Here is a 22557-nt window from a genome sequence, read left to right as displayed (position 1 = left end):
GTGTCAATCATTTCACTAAAACAGAAAAAGTGTGTCAATCATTTCACTAAAACAGGAAATGTGTGTCAATGACTATTCCACTAAAACAGCAGGTAATTATGTCATTATTCCACTAAACCAGGTGAGTGCCAATCATTATTTAACTAAAACAGTATGCGTCTCCCAATAATTATATACTATATCAAGGTGGGTGTCATCCTTGATTTCATTAAAACTGGCATCAATATGTTAACTAAAACATGTGTGTGTCAATCAATATTTACTGAAACAGGTGTGAGTCAAGAATTATTTCATTAAAATGTGTGTGTCAAGCACTATGCCATTTAAACAAATGTATCAAACATGTGTATGTCAGTCATTATTTTATTGAAATGCATCTTTGTCAATCATTATTTCATGAAAATGTGTGTCAATCATTTCATTAAAACTGGAGTCCTGTGTCAATCATTATTTCATTATAACAAATCATAATTATGTGGTGGTGGTGGCTCTAAATTCATTGTGGATGAATAAATAATACCCAAATTATCAAATCATCTGATTTATTATTGATATTTATATTATTGTCTCAGAGTTATAAAAACATTTGTTTTAAACAATATACCTATACTACAGAGTCAAATTATCTTTCCAAATAGAACATGATTCGTAACTTTCACACAATATTTGTTTTAAGACACCATCAAGGATCATTGTCTTAATAATAATACTGGTCCAAAACAAATATCTTACTACATTTTCAGTATTGAAATCCAGGTTTTCAGGAGAAGGAGATATGTTTTGCACAGTCCATCCATGCAATTTCACTGAGACAACATCACAAACTACCAGCCTCATCTACGGGAAAGGGGGAAAACCTCCCAAACAGTCCCATGCAAACAACATGCACGAAAACAAGGCATTAATTAACATTCTACCTCTTAAAGGGGCTATCTAGGTTGAGGATGTATTGCTTTCAGAGTAACAAACTTTCTGATATTTGAACATTGCTTCCTTCCTTCTGCCATGATATAAATGCATAATACTTAAAACATAATCATGAACATAAAATGAAACTGAAAATTGAAAAATGATGGAAGGTAACGCCCAGGGTATAAAATACTTATGACAGTCATAACGCAATGGGTATAACAGACTTATGACAGTCATAACTCCCAGAGTATAAAATACTTATGACAGTCATAACTCCCAGAGTATAAAATATTTATGGCAGTCATAACTCCCAGAGTATAACAGACTTATGACAGTCATAACTCCCAGAGTATAACAGACTTATGACAGTCATAACTCCCAGAGTATAAACTACTTATGACAGTCATAACTCCCAGAGTATAACAGACTTATGACAGTCATAACGCCCAGGGTATAACAGACTTATGACACTAATAACGCAATGGGTATAACAGACTTATGACACTAATAACGCAATGGGTATAACAGACTTATGACAGTCATAACTCCCATAGTATAAAATACTTATGACAGTCATAACTCCCAGAGTATAAACTACTTATGACCGTCATAACTCCCAGAGTATAAACTACTTATGACAGTCATAACTCCCAGGGTATAACAGACTTATGACAGTCATAACTCCCAGAGTATAAAATACTTATGACCGTCATAACTCCCAGAGTATAAACTACTTATGACCGTCATAACTCCCAGAGTATAAAATACTTATGACAGTCATAACTCCCAGAGTATAAAATACTTATCATAGCACTACAATGGTCGTGACTCTCTGGGTATAGTGAGTATGGTTTTACACCACTTTTAGCAATATTCCAGCAATATCACAGCGGGGGACACCAGAAATGGGCTTCACACATTGTACCCATGTCGGGAATTGAACCCTGGTCTTCGGTGTGACCAGCGAATGCTTTAACCACTAGGCTACCCAACCGATAGATAAACTATTATATATATATACTACCAACAAACAATAAGGGAACTAGTGATTTGAATGTAGCTATCATTGAGGTGTTCATTTACAATACTGAGGCTTTGCATCTGAACGCAACATCTAATCACGATGAAATGTCACATCATCCATGGACACCACATCATGCAGACACAGAAGCCAAAGTGTGTGTTTGTCTATAGGGGAAATCACAAACACTCATGCGATTGAGCTCAGCACACGCTCATAATGCCCCCGAGACAGTAGCTCAATGAACAGACAAAATGGAGAATTGTGGGTACCATAAAGTGGGAACGTTAATCTCCCAAGTTGCCCAAATGTTTGGCAAGTCAAAAAGTGTACTTTCTCATCTGTGGACAAGCACCAGGCAGCGAGGATTGGGGTGTGCTAGGCAACACCAGGGATTGGCTGTGTGCCAACTGTGTTACACCATGTTTACAGATGAACCATGGCTTGCGATTCAGAGATGGCAGAAAACGTTGCTGGTGACGTAGCGGTGAGTGGTATGCCAGGGCAACAATTCTTTACAATGATCAGTATTGGGGCGGTAGTGTCATGGGGTGGGCAGTATCTCACACGACAGACAAACTGATTTCGTTTTTGTGAATGGACATTTGACAGGCAATCTATATGTGGGAGAAATCTTGTGTCCTGCCATGGTTCCATTTCCTAGAATGATCGGCGGATCTTTTCAACTGCAAGATGATAAAGCCAGGCTACATCTTGCCCAGGTCATCCCTGATTATCTCCGACGAGAAGGCACACAGACATTGGACTGGCCCGTTGCCAAGGTCATCCCTGATTATCTCCATCGAGAAGGCACACGGACATTGGACTGGCCTGTTGCCAAGGTCATCCCTGATTATCTCCGACGAGAAGGCACATTGACATTGGACTGGCCCGTTGCCCAGGTCATCCCTGATTATCTCCGACGAGAAGGCACATTGACATTGGACTGGCCCGTTGCCCAGGTCATCCCTGATTATCTCCGACGAGAAGGCACATGGACATTGGACTGGCCCGTTGCCCAGGTCATCCCTGATTATCTCCGACGAGAAGGCACACGGACATTGGACTGGCCCGATGCCAAGGTCATCCCTGATTATCTCCGACGAGAAGGCACACGGACATTGGACTGGCCCGTTGCCCAGGTCATCCCTGATTTTCTCCGACGAGAAGGCACACGGACATTGGACTGGCCCGTTAAGTCCACTGACATGCTCCCAATACAGCATCTGTGGGATGTTCTCGGGCAGAGAGAGAGTGTACGTCAGAGACCCAGCACCCGGCAACGTGGCCCAGCTTGGAGTAGCTCTTCAGGCAGAGCGGTAGGCACTACCAAGGGCAACACAAGTTAATCATCAAGGGGGTCTGCATGTATCGCCTAACATGGTGGACACACCAGATATTGATCTATACGCCCAAAATGAACTTTTTAGACATTTATCATTTCATCAGTTCCCTTAGTTTTCATCGGTAGTACAGAATATTTTAGAGTGACATACTTAAAATGAACTTGTGCTAATCTGTTTAGGGTTAGAAAGTAATTATTTTCAAATATAATCTGCTACAGAGTTGCTATTTACTTACTCGTCCATCTCAGACAAGAAACAAAGAGACATTAATTTTTCAAGTCTTGGCATGGCTGGTTTACGATGATTTGGCAAATCTTGGACTAGGGGAGTTATGTTGATTAAACAAGACTCTGCCAAGTGGAGATTTGCTTACAAAATTTGGGTTAGCAGATTTATGTTGGTTTCACAAATCTCAGACCAGCCGACTTATTTAAAACGCTGCTGTTGAACTTCCTTACTTTGAATATTCTATTGTTCATTAGATGCAATGAATGGACATGAGTAAATACCACTTTCCAGTGTCTGTTCTGTTTTACTAAAAAAATATTTGATAGCTGAAACTCTAATATGACATACTAAAAATAACCTTTCCTTACTCGTATGAGGGGCACTGGTGGCCCAGTTGTCTTGCGTCCCTTGGGAACGCCAGAAACCTATGACTGTGGGTTCGAATCCCGGTTAGCCCTGATTATGTTTCTAGGTTTGTCGACACCATACCAGTGGTAAACATCCGAGACCTGCATCATTTCGGGCTTTCCACCCACATCAAGCTGACACGCCGTGATATAACTGGAATACTGCTAAAAGCGGCGTTAAACCCAACTCACTCACTCGTATGATTGACTTATTGTTCCTATGCAATGAACGAAAATTTGCAAATACTGAAGAAAGCAAATAACATTTTTAGTACTTTTCATACACATTTGCATCTTCCTGATTAATAGCAAGTGTTAATCAAATCATCAATCAATGACAACACTCAGTTACCATGGTTACTGTCAAAGTTTAGTCAAACCAAGTGATCAGCTCATCACACATGTTAATGCCAGGCTTCAAGACAAGGGAGATAACTTCCGATTACTTCCTCACAGGACAGGGAGACAGTTACAGTTACCATGACAACACAAAACAGAACCTACACCACTGGGACAAGTAAAAAAGTCTTACCATAACCAGCTGCCAAATAAAAAACAACAGTTCCACATCATGAGTACAGAAACATGGATTATATCCAAGTAACGTCACATTTAGACATCGCTTTTCATGCACACCAAAGTCAAACTAATAATTACATGTTATCTAATGTCAGCTTCACACTCTGTACATGTGGGGAAATAAAGCCAGGTTTTCGTTGTGACAAGAGAATGCTTACCACTAGGTCAATAAGAGGTGATGTGAGGTGAAATGGGGTTTAACGTCGCGTCCCAAGATTATTGCACTTATATAGCGACGTGCATGCACGTGTATGTGTGTGGCTGCTTGTACTAGTCCGGACTGATGCCGATTTATAGTGCTAGCTCACTGAGATACCATGCCGCAGTTTAACATGAATACCCCACTCAGACACAGTATACTGACTCCGAGCCGACCAGTCCTTGTTTTAGCTCCTTAAAGGGGAAGTGTACACGCAAAAATCACTTTCTTTCTTTTTCTAAACAAAACGCAATTTTAGAATTAGTTAGTATCTGTGTTTGAAAATATACACTCATTTTTTTTCACAGTGAAAGTAGGAAGCTCACAATAGTGTGAAAGTGATATGCCGTTATGAGGCCTTCGTTTTACGAGCGAAATAGGCCTGAGTTATCCCCCTTAGATTATGACGTAATTGGTGCCAATTCAACTGGGTCCCTGTCTATTCTCAACGCAAAAGATATCAAGGACCAGTTTGCGGTAAAACAACATGGTCTACGACACACTCCGGCGCAGTGGTGACTCAGCATAACACAATTCTGGCTGGCATCTGAGATGCTAGAATCACAAAACTGTACCTACACCACGTGAAGCGGCTCTAACAAAGCATAATGACGTCATAATGTTTATCAATTGGCACCAATGACGTCATATTGCAAGGGACATAAGCCATGGTGTTTTTGTTATGGAAATAGAACACTTGGAAAATGTGAAAAATATAAATCGTTTTAGTGCAAAAAATATGTTAATTAAATATGATGTTTTTATATTTTTGTCTATGACACTTCTATGTTAACACTTTTAATGTGGAAAAAGTAAAAGAAAAAAAGGTTCATTTCCGTGTGAACTTGCCCTTTAATGCCGAGCACCAGACAGGGTTACAACAAATACCATCTTTTAACGTCTTTTGGTATGACGCTCGCTGGGGATCGAACCCCGGACCTTCCGCTTTCCGGGCGGACGCTCTACCATTAGACCACGGAGGCGGTCTTTGCCAATATGAAAGATCAGCCTTAGAAATACTGTCTAATTAAGTGCTGAGGACTAGCAGGGATTAACCAGTACCTAGACCTGCTTAGAGGCCGATAGTCAGTAAATGTCAGTAACAATTCATAATTGGAATTAAACATTTCCTAATTCATGCTGTTATGATATAAATTGTTGCAGCATCACTCGGGGTACATGGGGTTTTATCCGTCCCGTCTGAGGTTTTATACCACGAATCTGCTGCCTTTATCTTACCGACATGTTTTACTATGACATTGTAAAAGAATTCAAACAAATTCATAATTGATAGATAACAGCTGTTCGATTGTGGAGATGACAGGTCAACCATTACTGGATTTTTACTTGACCTCAGCACAATTTAGTTGTCTCGGGCTAGAGTACTAGCGTGAAGTTTTAAGGCTGAATCTTCTTTTGCGGAAAGATTCTGAGCATTACAAATAAATGACAAAAATGACTTTCTGGGCTAATGTTGGCTGTTCCACAAAGTGATCTCAGCACTTGGATGAGTGAGTGGATGAAATTTGGTGGTGCATTTACCAATAATCCACCAACGTCACAACCCCTGAAGATCCGGGGTAGAATAGGTCTTCGGCAACCCGTGCTTGCCGTAAAAGGCGACTTTGCTTGTCGTAAGAAGCGACTAAAGGGATCGGGTGGTCAGGCTCGCTGACTTGGTTGAAGCATGTCATCGTGTTCCAATTGCGTGGATTGATGCTCATGGTATCAATCACTGGAATGTCTGGTCCAGATTCAAGTATATACAGACCGCCGTCATATTGCTGAGTGTGGCGTTAAACAATCAAAGAAACAAAACCTACGTCACACAAACCAGCAAACAGGTAAACCAGTGGGCGATGGCCCTTAACAAGGTAACCAACCAACATTTGGGCACCAGGACACAAGCGTGGATAAAGCTGTTTGGGAAAGGAGGCGTGCATTTGCTGATTAGCGTTGTGATCTTTCTTGGGTGCATCACGGCAAATGGATTAAAAGTGTTTTGTGGGCATGGGATCATTGAAAACTAGCTGACTTTGGTGGCACGACTAACCAAAGCTAATGATAAGCACACAGATAAGTTAGTGCTGGATTATTGAGTACAATAACATAAGCACTGAAACATCTTTTAAAGTCAACAACATCTGTTACATACCATACACACTGCACATTGGAACAAGACATTTTTACAAATACTCTTTTATCCTTACACAAAAAATCTTCCCAACAAAAGTCACTTTGAAATGTTAGTTGTGTTAATATGTGACCTTCATGCCAAAATCAACCTTGTAGATACTACTGTCCCCAAAACAAATATTAATTACATAAAAAACGATTAATATTTAGACAAAATGATAAACATTGAAAATCCAAAAAGACTGTTGTCCTAAAAGTTTGACAAATTAATAGGTCTTACATGTGTCCATAACGTTGTGTTCCGATGTTGGTGCATCATAGGACCGATCTACAGCAGCCCGGAAACTATCATTGCAGGCTCGAGGTCGCCCAATGCGAGCAAATCTCCACGTTGGTATCTCCTCCACTTCCATCTGAGGAACATTATCAGAGGCCAAGTCTTCGAAAGAGGACGATCGTTTGAGGTTTGACTGCCGAGTCTGGGCTTGAGCAAAGGGGCGGTTGTGCTGACCTGAAACATTTCCACATTAACAGATGTCTGCAAGTCTGCGACTTCATTTTAACCAAATAATTATTAGTCACAGTTCGCAAGACATGGTGCAGACCTGTTACATCAATGTGTCGGCTTAAAAACATTATCAACAGGGAGAAGAAAGTGGTTTTTCCACACAATGTCGCAAAGCTGGCTCAAATGTTTTAAAGAATTGCTAGTTTTTCTCAAAAGATTTAATTCTTAAAAGTTATCACAACAATTGTTCAGGTTTATGAACCATAAAACGTTTGAATTATTTTGTCCCTGGTAATATGTTTTTTGGTTTGTGGTATAGCGACTGAGACAGTTGCTGAATCAGGAAATACAACTTGTGGGGCCTAAGTGAGATTGCCAAGGAGTGACCACGGATTCCACTTGTCTTCATAACAAATTATCTTACGATAAAGGGTGATGCATCTTGTAGCATAAGATCTAAAACATTCTTAACACTTTGATATTTTAGAGGGATAAAGACTTTCTAGCTCCAGCAAAGGAAGGGCATGGCATACAAATCCATGGATCAATATACGGATGTTTTCCCCCGAAACAGCATACTAGACTATCCCAGTCTTCAATATGTATAAATATAGATTCAATAAACTATGAATACACTGTACATGCATATATCATATGGAACTAATACAGGAAAGAACTAAACAAATGATATTTCATTTCCACATATGTATCCATCAAACTGTAAATAATGCATCATAACTCATAGCTATTGGTTCATGGTTTGAAATATATATATGCATCTGTGTGTGGATATACAGATATATATATACGTCTTAGATTCAATCATTTAGTGACACAAATGGTTTATTAAGTTAAGTGATATATTCATGCATCTGTATGTGGATAGACCGATATATCATGTCTTAGATCCCATAATTTTGTGATATGATTGGTTTATAAACTTTTAAAAGCGATATATTCATGCATCTTTATGTGAATAGACCGATATATCACGTCTTAGATCCCATAATTTTGGAATATGATTGGTTTATTAACTTTAAAAAGCGAATTATTCATATATCTGTATGTGGATAGACTGATATATCACGTCTTAGATCCCATAATTTGGTGATATGATTGGTTTATTAACTTTAGCGATGTAATCATGCATCAGTATGTGGATAGACCAATATATCACCTCTTCGATCCCATCATTTGGTGATATGATTGGTTTATTAACTTAAGCGATGTATTCATGCATCAGTATGTGGATAGACCGATATATCACCTCTTCGATCCCATAACTTGGTGATATGATGAGTCAAATGAAGTGACCAGCACGCTCTTGTCAACTTGGACAAACTGTAGCCATCTGGCTGACTGTTATGTCATATGTTGGGCTGGATGTTTAACTTGGTGTGTGTCCAGTGTAGCAGCGCGGGGTTGTATGTAGACAGCTCTATTCACAGAGCTGCAGAGGTCTAGTTTAACCTCATACTATTAAGACCAATTGAAGTCATGGTTGGGGGTTGGGGGTTGAAGTTTTGGCTGGATTAGAGGCAAACTAACAGGACAGCTTGATGCTTTGATCCAATAATTTCAAAAATGGGTCATTTTAAGTTTTAAATGTTTAATGAGTTTGAAATATTTTTGAAATTTCAGGCCACATATTAAGACTGCCTTAAAGTTTCACTAGTGCACATGAGTTGGGGGTTGGGGGTTGGGGGTTCGGATTGGTGTTGCTAAGGATTGGTGGGGGTTGGTGCTGGGAGTGTTGGGGTTGGTGATGGTGGTGAGGGGGTAGGGACTGGGACTGGGATTGGGATTGGGATTGGGATTGGGTTGGGGTAAGGTTTGGTGTTGGTGCTGCAGATGGGGTTGAAGTTGGGGTTCAGTTCATGGGGCTGGGCTGGGCTGGGCTGGGCTGGATATATGGTTAGGATTGTGTTTCTGATTGTGCATGTCAGCTTTATGTTGGGGGGAAAGAACAAAATAACTCAATTCTAAGAAGTTTAGCATGGTGAAACTCATGTGTAACTATGGACAAGGCTCCCTTATTTGGTGCCAGAAATATGTGTTCTGGCTGAAACGGCCAAATGATAGCATTGCTATAGCGTGGTCAAGCGTGCTGGTCACTTGGTGGTCAGTGTACATACTGGGGTGGGTGGGTTCATGCAGATTGTTGTTAGTTCTATTGGACAACAGCGACTCCATGGAACCACTGGGTTTCAGTCTCGGTGAGTCTTCATGCAAGTCCCAGGGCTCAGTCAAGCCTGTTGGTAAACACATGCTTGTCAGCAACAATAACACAACAACATGCTTTAAAAACAAAACTCAATATATACAGTGACCAAACGAACAGACTAACAAGCAGCACAGCATAATGCTTTTTTTAGCTGCTTAAACAACAATTTCAAATAATGGGTCATTTAATTTTTTTAAATGTTTAATGAGTTTGAAATATTTTTGAAATTTCAGGACACATATGCAGAGTGCCTTAAATTTTCACTTATGCACAAGAGAGCCAGGACAAGTATGGTAAATGATTAGAGGGATTGAGTGAGCGAGTGAGTGAGTGGGTTTGATGCTGAATTGAACAGTATTTCAGTCATTGTGTCAGCTTTATGTGGGAGGAAAGCCACAAGTTATTATTAACAACCACCACTTTGGTGAAACTTGTTGGTACAATGCTGACAGATCATAATCGGGGCCAATCTGTGATTTGAAACCACTGATCAAGATATCCTTGCACAGCAAAGGGAAGCAACTCTTCAGAGGGAATTATCTCAGAATGGCATGAGTTAGATATAAGAAACCAAAGTATAACAAAATACCCATATTATAAAAACATTAATAGTAAAGTGTTACAGTGTTTGTGAATTGTTGCATATACAGCCTCATATAATGCATATAAATGGAGTGAGTGAGTATTGTTTTATGCCGCTTTATAGCAATATTCCAGCAATATTCCAGCAATGTTCCAGCAATATTCCAGCAATGTTCCAGCAATGTTCCAGCAATGTTCCAGCAATATCCCAGCAATATTCCAGCAATATTCCAGCAATGTTCCAGCAATGTTCCAGCAATATTCCAGCAATATTCCAGCAATGTTCCAGCAATATTCCAGCAATGTTCCAGCAATATTCCAGCAGTATTCCAGCAATATTCCAGCAATGTTCCAGCAATATTCCAGCAATATCCCAGCAATATTCCAGCAATGTTCCAGCAATATTCCAGCAATGTTCCAGCAATATTCCAGCAATGTTCCAGCAGTATTCCAGCAATATTCCAGCAATGTTCCAGCAATGTTCCAGCAATATTCCAGCAATGTTCCAGCAATGCTCCAGCAATATCACGGCTGGGGACATCAGTTAAATGGAACCCAGTCAACTGCACAAAACGATGTTACAGCTACGTTGATCGTAACACTGATACTCTAACATAGACTTATGATAATAGCGCTAAGATATCTTTGTGTAACTGGGCCCTGGTAGGCCATGATTAATAATAATGTGTTACAGTGGTCGTGAATTATTACATGTACGGTATAGGGAACAGGTAGGCGGTATCAAGGTGTCATTATTCTATGAAGGGACGGCAGTGTACACTTCCTTGTATATCACAAAGCAAGTTGGTATATATAAGGATGGTGTTATATGGGAAAGCATGATGAAACTTGGTATGGATCGAATAATCAACAAAAATATCACAACATGAAAATATACAATATTCACATAGAGGTAATGTCAAAAGTCCATATATCCTTTTCATTGTATTTCACATCTGATTTTGAGATAGGTCCTTTGAAAATATTTAACATATTTTTTCAAATATGTTTATCATTGAAGTGAATTTGGCTGCATCAATCAAATGTACATATCTCATTCCAGCACTATCCATGTGTGTATATTGTGCTATATACAACATCAATCAAATGTACATATCTCATTCTGGCACTATCCATGTGTGTATATTGTGCTATATACAACATCAATCAAATGTACATATCTCATTCCGGCACTATCCATGTGTGTACATTGTGCTATATACAACATCAATCATATGTACATATCTTATTCCGGCACTATCCAGGTGTGTATATTGTGCTATATACAACATCAATCATATGTACATATCACATTCCAGCACTATCAGTGTGCTACTCGCAAGAGCCGTGCAACCACGAATCTTGGTCAATGTTTGATGCATGGAATTTTAGATATATTACAATAATATTATTTGCCCATTTTTACTACTTTTTTCAAATTTTACTTTTGGAAATTTCAAAATTGGGTCAGTGTAGGACAGTGTAACTAACCCTGAGACACAGAGAACCCATACATTAGTGAGTGAGTGTGTTTGGTTTAACACCGCTTTGAACAGTATTCCAGTTATATCACGGCGTGTCTGCCCGAAGTGATGCAGGTCTCAGACGTTCACTACTTCGGTGACCCCACGAGCACGGGTATGGTGCTGACAAACTTAGAAACATAATCGGAGCGAACCGGGATTCGAACCCACAATCATAGGTTCCTGGCATGCCCAAGAGACGCAACTCTGCACAGCGAATTGCGGCGCCTTAGACAACTGGGCCACACGTGCGCCCACCTATACATTAATGGAACAAAGGTAAACTACTGCTGAACAGTTTATGGCTCATGCTGGTTCCTCTGTCAAACCTGATTCTTTACTTTGTAACAATCCCTACATCTGAAGAATCAAAATCAGGCTAGAAATACCGAAACTCAGGTGTACTTTCCATGTAAATAAACAAACATAGGATATTAAAAACTGCAGAAACTGACAAAAGGTGAAAAAAATATAATTTTCAATTTTTTGTAATATGAAATATACACACTTATTGTAGAGAGATTCTGAGAAGATTCCACAACTCTTTATTGACCGATATCTATGTGCTATTGGCATCAATGCATATCCTTTGTTTGATTGACAGTAAACACTTGTCTGTCCCAGGGAGATACAGATGAGATATTGACATGATATTGACATTATATCAACATGCTATTGACCTGATATCAACATTATATTGACATGATATCAACATGATATTGACATCAACATTATATTGACCTGATATCAACATTATGTCGACCTGATATCAACATTATATTGACCTGATATCAACATTATATTGACCTGATATCAACATGATATTGACATCAACATGATATTGACATGACATTGGTATGTTGATACAATATTGACATGATATTGACATGCTATTGACATGCTACTGACACTGTCATGCAACCCTTGTTAACTGTGTATGTCAATGATTCATTCGTATCACAAAATGCAAAACTTGTTGATTTCTTGCACTTAAGTGAAGAACATGTTGTAATAATCTTTGATTTTGAGTTTTGATATGACTAAGGGTTATTTGCAGTAGATTAATTCATATGCAAGTTAGGGACTAAATTCAGTAACTGTTACAAATCTACCATGCAAGATTAGTCACAAAAGTGAGTCAGTAAAGTTGTTTTCTTTACTTTCATGTACTGAAACGTATGACTGAAGCTGGAATTATTATCACGAAGTCTCATCACAGACATGCTACAATCTTAACCACAGAAACTAACACAACACGCAACTACATTGTTTCTGGTTGCCATGGTAACCACGATAATTGTTAAGATGCTGAAATTGGTGATTAATTCCAGCCTATTAGATACAGACATTTGTATAAGATCAAATACGGCTAAAAACACCAAAATAATTTAACAATTTTACAACACAAATAATTTAGTTCACAAGTCATCAGAAAAGAAAGTTTGTCGTTTACAATATCAAAGCAAGTCAATGGACACTTTTTCAGGCAAGCCAAAATGGAGTCTTACATTTGTAACAATAAATATTTTTGATTTCCAAGAAAAGCATATGTGCACGTGTCAAGTGGCGCATCATTTACACCAAGCTGACAGTGGAACGTTTTTTCTGAGACCTTGGCATAATTCTACAAAAATTGCCTGTCAGTGCAGCAGTAATCAATGGAAGGAGAACGACTGACTAACAAACAGATGGCTAAATGCTATGTCACATGTGCATTTCCTAAGGTAAAACTGAAAAATACTAAATCATAATTCGAGAGATTTGAAAGACTTCATCATGTCTCTGGTATAAAAAGAACATTTTCATTTTTTTAAAATTCAAGAGCATCATTACGAGATGATGGTGAAACTTTCATTCTTGCCAATGAATATGCACACAAGACATTGCTTTCAATGTGGTGGAACGGTCAGGGAGATACATGTGGGCGGACTCCTCAGAGCGTCAAGGAAATCAAGAAAACCCTTAACCTATAATTATCAGTCTGTGCCTAATTTTTGTAGCTAAATTTATGCAGATTATTTTTCAAACCTCCCTAACAACTAATTACAACAAATCAATGCTGAGATCCCTTGTGGGATGATGCCCTGGTCCTTATAATTATTCAGGGCTAAATGTAAACTGAGTTAAGGAATCTCCTCAGTTTTTTGTCACTTTATTTGCGTTAACACATTTTTAAGGGAAATTCTTCATGAAATGTTGGGAGCCAAGTTTTACCCCACGCTGCATCTGGAGTAGCAGTACATCGAGGAGCGTTATGTCGAAGAATCATTGTACAGTCAAGTCCTGTTAATCCTACATGGCTGGTTGCATATGATAATGTCAGAATAACGAGTATGTTGGATAAACGAAATTTAGTAGTATCAACGATTGCGATTGAAAACACCACAACTACACGATAGATAACGATACAAACACTAATTGTTCATTAATTGTTTGGCAAGTTTATCTCAGCCATTGTAATATGCAGCAATCAGCCGAATCGTCTCGCATCAAAACACGGGCTGTGTACTCGCGGGCAGATGACCACGGAGTACGCTGATCACTATGTTGGATTACCAAGACGGATTAATTGGTGATTTCGGTAATTTGTTGCAAATTAGGTGTGTCGGAGTCGGAGTGCGAGACTGTTGAATTTAACGGGTCTAAATAGCACTGATTCAATTGGTTCCCATCATTAGTGTCGGATAAAGCCGATTGTCAGATTAACGAGTGTCGGATTAACGAGACTTGACTGTATGTCGTAAATCTAAGATAATGTTCAGTAATACAACAGTCATAATGCTAAGATCCATTGTGGGACGAAGCTCTGAGCCTTCTACTTATTGATGCCTAAACACGGCAGTCCACCCCACGGGTCTCCACAACCGTTCCACCTGATGCAGACTGACAACACTAAACATTCTCTGCACGGAGACTGCATGATGTGAGAAGTTAGAGAGATGAAGAGCAAGATGTTGCACAGACTCCTATACCTGATACATGAAATGACTGAACTCTCCGAGCCTGAAATTTCTCTGAAATGACATTGACAGATTGAGTTGAGCGACCTGTTGGAACACCCAAGAACCAGAAATGGTGGACTATTAGTTCCAACATGGCTAAATGTGAGGAATAGAACTGAAATCAAACACTAAAAATATGGCTAGCTAGAAATAAAATCATGTCAGGGACTGGTAATTTATCATGAAGGGGAGGTAACTGGCCGAAGGGTTGTAATATTTAGTTGTAGCAGGATCACGATGGGTATATGGGGTTATTATGCGTCCTGCATTAGGTTTTATAACGAGGGACGCATAAAACCCCATGTACCCCGAGTGATCCTGCTACAATGAATTTATCTTACGGACATGTTTTCATATGACATTGTAAAATAATTCAAATACCGTATTCGACGTAATAAGTGCCCCGCTCTAATAAGCTCCCAGGGCGATATTGTCTAATATATTGGCTAGTGAACAATCCCAGTTAGCACCCCTTCAGATTGATCAATGTACACAAGACTTATTTATTCCCGTATAATACTCACTCGTGTGTTAAATGCACCCTTAAGTATGGGCAATTAAATTCTGGAAAATATATCTGTCATGTATAATACGCACAGACTTTTCTTTTGTATCATTTTAGGCTGTCAGCATAAACCACGAAATTTACGATATTTCAACTGGTTTTTTTCTTACCAAAATTACATTTTAATAAGAGCCCCCTATTTCTAATTTTGAGAGCGCTCTGGGCGCTTATTACGTCGAATACAGTAAATTCAAATTTGATAGTAAACAGCTGCTCGATTGAACTGGGGTTAGCTTGCACTATGTCACATGACTTTCATTGGCTCGGAAATGGCGTGCAGCTTTTTGCTTTGAAGCGGGGTATAAAAGATTTATTCTGTCTCTCTGAAAGCACATGCAGCCTGCCGTGCTTGTAGTGGGGTATAAGAGATTTATTGCCCCACTGAGACATTTATTTCCCTCCAAGGCGGGTTACATGGTATTTTATCAAGATCACGTGGACCAATCAGATCTCATCATTCTGTCATAGAGGTATGATAACATATTTTGTCAACCCACCCCCCACCCCTGCCATTATATGTAACATTTTTTCATCCCCTCCCGAAATACATTTTATCATGACACCGCCTTCCCTATAATAACTGACCAGTCCCTAAATAATGTTCTAATTTATAAATGACCAGTCCCTAAACTGCTGATATTTATATTAATCTAGAATATATGGAAAGAAAGCAGATTAAAGAATTACTGATTATGTGTAATATAACTGTATTAATACTGCCTATAGCTATGAAAAGAAACAGTTTCTAAATAATTTTCCAAAATAAATAAATAGACGGGAAATCAATCTCAAACTAAAACTATGACATCCTGAATGAATTCCTGAACACAAGTGCACTCTCTTTCTAATCTGTACCTTATTACTCAAACATCCATAAAATAAGACATCCCAAAACAAGAAAATCAAATATGAACAATTTTCTGGAACTACACAAAAAACAACCTTGTTTTATTAAGGATTAAAAAGAAACAATACATCTTCAAGGTGCAGGTGTGTGCTTTGATGTTTTTTTTAACAAAGAAAAGTACCTTTGGTGTCCCTTGTTTCCTTGACTCGCTGATAGAACTCGCTTCCCCGAGGGTCGATGTGACCTTTCCGTTTCTCTGACATGCTCTGGCGCCCAAAGCCTTCTCTGTGGAACTCAAAGTCCCCTGTAGGGCTCCTGTTGGAAGATTAGACAGAGTGAGTGAGTGAGTGAGTGAGTGAGTGAGTGAGTGAGTGAGTGAGTGAGTGAGTGAGTGAGTGAGTGGGGTTCTATGACTGAATATATATGGTTCTGAAAATACAGAACAAGTAGCATTTATAGAGGTGATGGTTTGAATTAGTATAAACCAGTTTGAAGTTTTCACAGGGATTTGATATTGAAATCTCACATTATACATTGAAGATGGCTAATACTGATAAACAGTCACACCTTGTTTATTTGTATGATAATAAGGAATAGTAACATAGCTGGCTAGACACAGTAACATACAGCTGGCTAGACAGTAACATACAGCTGGCTAGACACAGTAACATACAGCTGGCTGGACACACAGCTGGCTAGATACAGTAACATACAGCTGGCCAGACACACAGTAACATACAGCTGGCTAGACACAGTAACATACAGCTGGCTAGACGCACAGTAACATACAGCTGGCTAGACACAGTAACATACAACTGGCTAGACACAGTAACATACAGCTGGCTAGACACAGAGTAACATACAGCTGGCTAGACACAGTAACATACAGCTGGCTAGACAGCAACATACAACTGGCTAGACACAGCTGGCTAGACACACAGTAACATACAGCTGGCTAGACACAGTAACATACAACTGGCTAGACACAGCTGGCTAGACACACAGTTACATACAGCTGGCTAGACACACAGCTGGCTAGACAACAACACTTACAGCTCATCATGCTCCTGCAGTTCGCTGCTCCAGTCGCTGGCTGACTCGCGATGGTGTTGGCGGTCGCTGTAGTCCTCCATGCTGGAGCTCCGAGAGTGGGAGGGGGAAATGTGGGGAATCCCCAATGTGGAATGGGGCCGTGGCGGTGGCTGCCGCTTCTAGAAAATATAGATTGTCATGACTAGCAACATAAATGTTTCGCTACGGTGGTGATTATACATTTCCGGGACTTAATCTGCTTACTTAAAAGACATCATCTAAAAAGAAGATCCTGGTTGGCATGGCATCTAGAAAATACATGTTGCCCGAGACATTATGAAACATGTGTTTCTCAATAACTATAAAAGTAAAAAAACTTACACTAAAAAATGACTTACTCTTGGTATGGCATACATATCATCCTCAATGATGACAACATCTTGTCGTATAGGTCCACCCACTTTACCCAGCTGTGAGGGTTTGGCAGGGGAACTCTCCGGCGTCACCTCGAAACTTTCATGCGTTGCCCTGTTGTAGGACTCGTTACGCAACCCATTTCCGCCATCACCAGTAATCAGTCTATCCACAGCCAAATTGGAGGGCTTAGTCCTATTAACACCATTCGGCTGTTCATTCCCGCCAGCATCAGACCTTGTTCGGACGGACTTATCTCCCCTTGTTTGACCAGAATTATCTCCCCTTGTGAAGATGCCATTATCCCCACTAGAGGACCGACTATGACTCTTTTCCCCATATATCGTTATCCCATGGTTAAGCACTTCAAACTGACTTCCATCGGTTGTGTCCAGTGAATTTTCACTTGATTGAAACGGAGAAGGAGCACCGATTTTCCTAGCAACTGTCAACAAAATGAATCCACACATTGGTCCGTCAATTTGCATGGCACGTCGAAGCTGATCCATGGCCTTGACATTGGACATGTTGGTCAGTGGGATGCCGTGAACCTCTAGAAGTTGGTCATTGATGAGCAGACGTCCGTCCTAGAGGAGGAAGGCAGAGGGATCATAACATACCATGATTTATCAAATAGATTTACAATAGCTGTAATGACTAGTGTTCTAAACAATAGTCCTGATTGTGATCTGTCAATCACAACTCCATCACATGTTCGGTACATTCCTCTAATTACAAGTATCTACTTATCAAACAATTCATTCTGTATTAATGCGAAGGATGTCTACTGTTCTGTTTAAAGCATTGAACCTTTTCACGAGAATCATTCCTAAAATCATATCACTACAAAAATATAAAAATTTGAATGGCACATGAAGCAATATTTACTGGATAAACAAAATACAGATTTCTTTCTGTCAATGAATGAGTGAGTGAGTGAGTTTGATTTTACGCCGCTTTTAGCAATATTCCAGCAATATCACGGCAGGGGACACCAAATATGGGCTTCACACATTGCACCCATATGAGTAATCGAACCCAGGTTTTCAGCATGACGAGCGAATGCTGTAACCACTAGGCTACCCCACTGCCCCCTTTCTGTCAATGGTATTTTAAGACCATGCATGAATATATATCTAACAGTATTAATAAAATCTAACACTGGAAACAGTTTCATACACAAAGGTAACTTGTGGTAGTTGACACAAAACTGGATAAAGTAAGACCTCTGAAAACAAAACAGCTGACTGTAACCTCAAGTTGAGTAAAAGGCTTTCTCAAAACTCTGAACCACAACACCATGCAGGTTAATGGCAAACCAGACTATCATGTGATGCTGACACAGGAACAATGACATTCCATATAATGCCATGACGCTCATGGTGTTTGAATATTGGGTGGTACAGTCTACAGACCCTATAAGTTTAATCATGTTTAGGAATTGTTCCCTAACCTTACTGACAGTGATAGCAAATAGGTGACTACATCATAAATGGGCTTGACTTCCTAGAGCCTTGGTAGTGATTTAATTAATGTTTGCCTTGTCTATGAACAATGGTAACCCATAAACCCATGCTACACCTGTCTTGTCCTAGCTGCACCCGTCTTGTCCTAGCTACACCCATCTTGTCCTAGCTACACCCGTCTTGTCCTAGCTACACCCGTCTTGTCCTAGCTGCACCCGTCTTGTCCTAGCTACACCCATCTTGTCCTAGCTACACCCGTCTTGTCCTAGCTGCACCCATCTTGTCCCAGCTACACCAGTCTTGTCCTAGCTACACCTGTCTTATCTCAGCTACACCCGTCTTGTCCTAGCTACACCCGTCTTGTCCTAGCTGCACCCATCTTGTCCCAGCTACACCTGTCTTGTCCTAGCTGCACCCATCTTATCTCAGCTACACCTGTCTTGTCACAGCTACACCCATCTTGTCCTAGCTACACCCATCTTGTCCTAGCTACACCCATCTTGTCCCAGCTACACCCATCTTATCTCAGCTACACCCGTCTTGTCACAGCTACACCCATCTTGTCCTAGCTACACCCGTCTTGTCCCAGCTACACCCATCTTGTCCTAGCTACACCCATCTTGTCCCAGCTACACCCATCTTGTCCCAGCTACACCCATCTTGTCTCAGCTACACCCGTCTTGTCCCAGCTACACCCATCTTGTCCAAGCCACACCCATCTTGTCCTAGCCACACCCATCTTGTCCTAGCTACACTCGTCTTGTCCCAGCTACACCCATCTTGTCCCAGCTACACCCATCTTGTCCCAGCTACACCCATCTTGTCCTAGCTACACTCGTCTTGTCCTAGCTACACTCGTCTTGTCCCAGCTACACCCATCTTGTCCTAGCTACACCCGTCTTGTCCCAGCTACACCTGTCTTGTCCTAGCTATACCCTTCTTGTCCTAGCTACACCCGTCTTGTCCCAGCTACACCCGTCTTGTCCTAGCTACACCCATCTTGTCCTAGCTACACCTGTCTTGTCCCAGCTACACCCGTCTTGTCCTAGCTACACCCGTCTTGTCCTAGCTACACCCGTCTTGTCCTAGCTACACCCGTCTTGTCCTAGCTACACCCGTCTTGTCCCGGCTACACCTGTCTAGTCCTAGCTACACCCATCTTGTCTCAGCTACACCCGTCTTGTCACAGCTACACCCATCTTGTCCTTGCTCCACCTGTCTTGTCTTAGCTACACCCGTCTTGTCGTAGCTACATCCATCTTGTCCTAGCTACACCCGTCTTGTCGTAGCTACACCCGTCTTGTCCTAGCTACACCCGTCTTGTCCTAGCTACACTCGTCTTGTCCCAGCTACACCCATCTTGTCCTAGCTACACCCGTCTTGTCCCAGCTACACCTGTCTTGTCCTAGCTATACCCTTCTTGTCCTAGCTACACCCGTCTTGTCCCAGCTACACCCGTCTTGTGCTAGCTACACCCGTCTTGTCCTAGCTACACCCGTCTTGTCCCAGCTACACCTGTCTTGTCCTAGCTACACCCGTCTTGTCCTAGCTACACCCGTCTTGTCCTAGCTACACCCATCTTGTCCTAGCTACATCCGTCTTGTCCTAGCTACACCCGTCTTGTCCCGGCTACACCTGTCTAGTCCTAGCTACACCCATCTTGTCTCAGCTACACCCGTCTTGTCACAGCTACACCCATCTTGTCCTTGCTCCACCTGTCTTGTCTTAGCTACACCCGTCTTGTCGTAGCTACATCCATCTTGTCCTAGCTACACCCGTCTTGTCGTAGCTACACCCGTCTTGTCCTAGCTACACCCGTCTTGTCCTAGCTACACCCGTCTTGTCCTAGCTACACCCATCTTGTCCTAGCTACACCCATCTTGTCCTAGCTACACCCGTCTTGTCCTAGCTACACCCGTCTTGTCCTAGCTACACCCATCTTGTCCTAGCTACATCCATCTTGTCCTAGCTACATCCATCTTGCTCTAGCTACACCCATCTTGTCCTAGCTACACCCGTCTTGTCCTAGCTACACCCATCTTGTCTCAGCTACACCCAGTCGGCACTCATAGACGGCACTGACAGTCGGCTATTACAGTCGGCTCTTACAGTACACTCTTACAGACGGCAATTACAATCAGCTCTTACAGTCGGCAATTACAATCGGCACTTACAGTCGGCTCTTACAGACAGCACTTACAATCCGCACTTACTGTCGGCTCTTACATACGGCTCTTACAGTCGGCACTTACTGTCGGCTCTTACAGTTGGCTATTACAGTCAGCTATTACAGTCGGTTCTTACAGTCTGCAGTTACTGTTGGCTCTTACAGTACGCGCTTACAGTCGGCACTAAACTCTCCGCTCTTACAGTACTCTCTTACAGTCGGCACTTACTGTTGGCTCTTACAGTACGCTCATACAGTCAGCACTTACTATCGGCTCTTACAGTCGGCACTTACAGTCTGCACTTACTTTCAGCCCTTACAGCACGCTTTTACAGTCAGCTCTTACAGTCGGCACTTACAACAAGCATAGGGTGCTAAAGACCTTTTCTGATCTGAAACCCCCAGGATTTTGTTACAAAAATTAAGGCCAACAGTTGTTTTTTTCTCAAGGTCACCCACTAAAGCATTATTCATATTCAGCAGCCATTGTGAACACAAAAATACATAAATCACCCAATAATTAAACGGACAGGCTATTCTCTGTTCCACCAGTACCTTGGAGGCTGCACCACCATTCATCACAGATTTAATGAAAATTCCTAAATCTTTGGTTCCCTCTGCTGTAGTTGATGTCTTTCCTTTGACGCTGACGCCGAGCCCGGCCGACCCGGTGTCGTTTAGTGGGATTTCGAATTTGATTACTTCCTTGTTTTTCATGTTAGGGACGGTGGCATCCTCCACTGTAGCTTCCCCGGGCTGCAAGACAGGGGGTGTTTTTTCATCTCTCTGAAAGTGAAGGAAGGGCGGAGTCCACAATGTACATGCAGCTACCACAACGCACACAAAGGGAGGTAACTCTCAGCAGAAAACAAAACTTGACAAGCAAACAGATTACTGTACTCAAAGTATTTAACACCTCGCTCCCACTACCACCCAAGAATATTAATAGACGATATAGTATGCTACATCACCATTTAACCTGTAAGATGCTTTGCATCTATCCTATCAGACGGAGTGAATATTGCCCTGTGCCCCGTTCCACAAAGCAATCTTAGCGCTAAGACTGCCGTAAGTATATGTTAAAGTATGGGAGTTACAATCATCTAAGCACAACGATCGCTTTGTGGAACAGGGCCCTGGGGTCAGGAATCAAATCCAGATCTTTAGGATGACTTACTATAAGCAGCTTCTGCAATAACCCAAGTAAGACATGAACAGACTCCTTCCACAAATACTCTCTCTAGTGAGAGTATAACCATTAGATCTGCTAAACATAATCATTTCTCTACATAGTGGGTTCGTGGGGAAGGATGCTTTCAACAAAATTTCAGTTACATCACAACCTGTCAACTTCAAGGGGAGGAAAACCCACAGCAATGCAGGACTGTTTACAACTTTG

General features: G+C 41.0%; 1 protein-coding gene across 1 annotated transcript in view; it reads right to left on the bottom strand.

Moving 5' to 3' along the window:
- The window catches only part of LOC139470496 (partitioning defective 3 homolog), a 102616-nt gene that overhangs the window by 10366 nt on the left and 69693 nt on the right, over nucleotides 1–22557 (bottom strand). The window contains exons 12-18 of the mRNA XM_071252902.1: nucleotides 21714–21944; nucleotides 17510–18112; nucleotides 17133–17290; nucleotides 16261–16394; nucleotides 14638–14679; nucleotides 9472–9588; nucleotides 7109–7339 (exon numbers count right to left, since the gene is read on the bottom strand). Coding sequence (XP_071109003.1) covers nucleotides 7109–7339; nucleotides 9472–9588; nucleotides 14638–14679; nucleotides 16261–16394; nucleotides 17133–17290; nucleotides 17510–18112; nucleotides 21714–21944 — 1516 coding nt within the window. The remainder of the gene's footprint in view (nucleotides 1–7108; nucleotides 7340–9471; nucleotides 9589–14637; nucleotides 14680–16260; nucleotides 16395–17132; nucleotides 17291–17509; nucleotides 18113–21713; nucleotides 21945–22557) is intronic.

Source organism: Haliotis cracherodii, unplaced genomic scaffold (assembly GCF_022045235.1).
Source record: "Haliotis cracherodii isolate W230 unplaced genomic scaffold, xgHalCrac1.p SCAF_20, whole genome shotgun sequence".
In the NCBI taxonomy this organism is placed as follows: Eukaryota; Metazoa; Mollusca; class Gastropoda; order Lepetellida; family Haliotidae; genus Haliotis; species Haliotis cracherodii.
The sequence above is the reverse complement of the archived record's forward strand: the minus strand, read 5'-3'. Positions and strand labels throughout refer to the sequence as shown.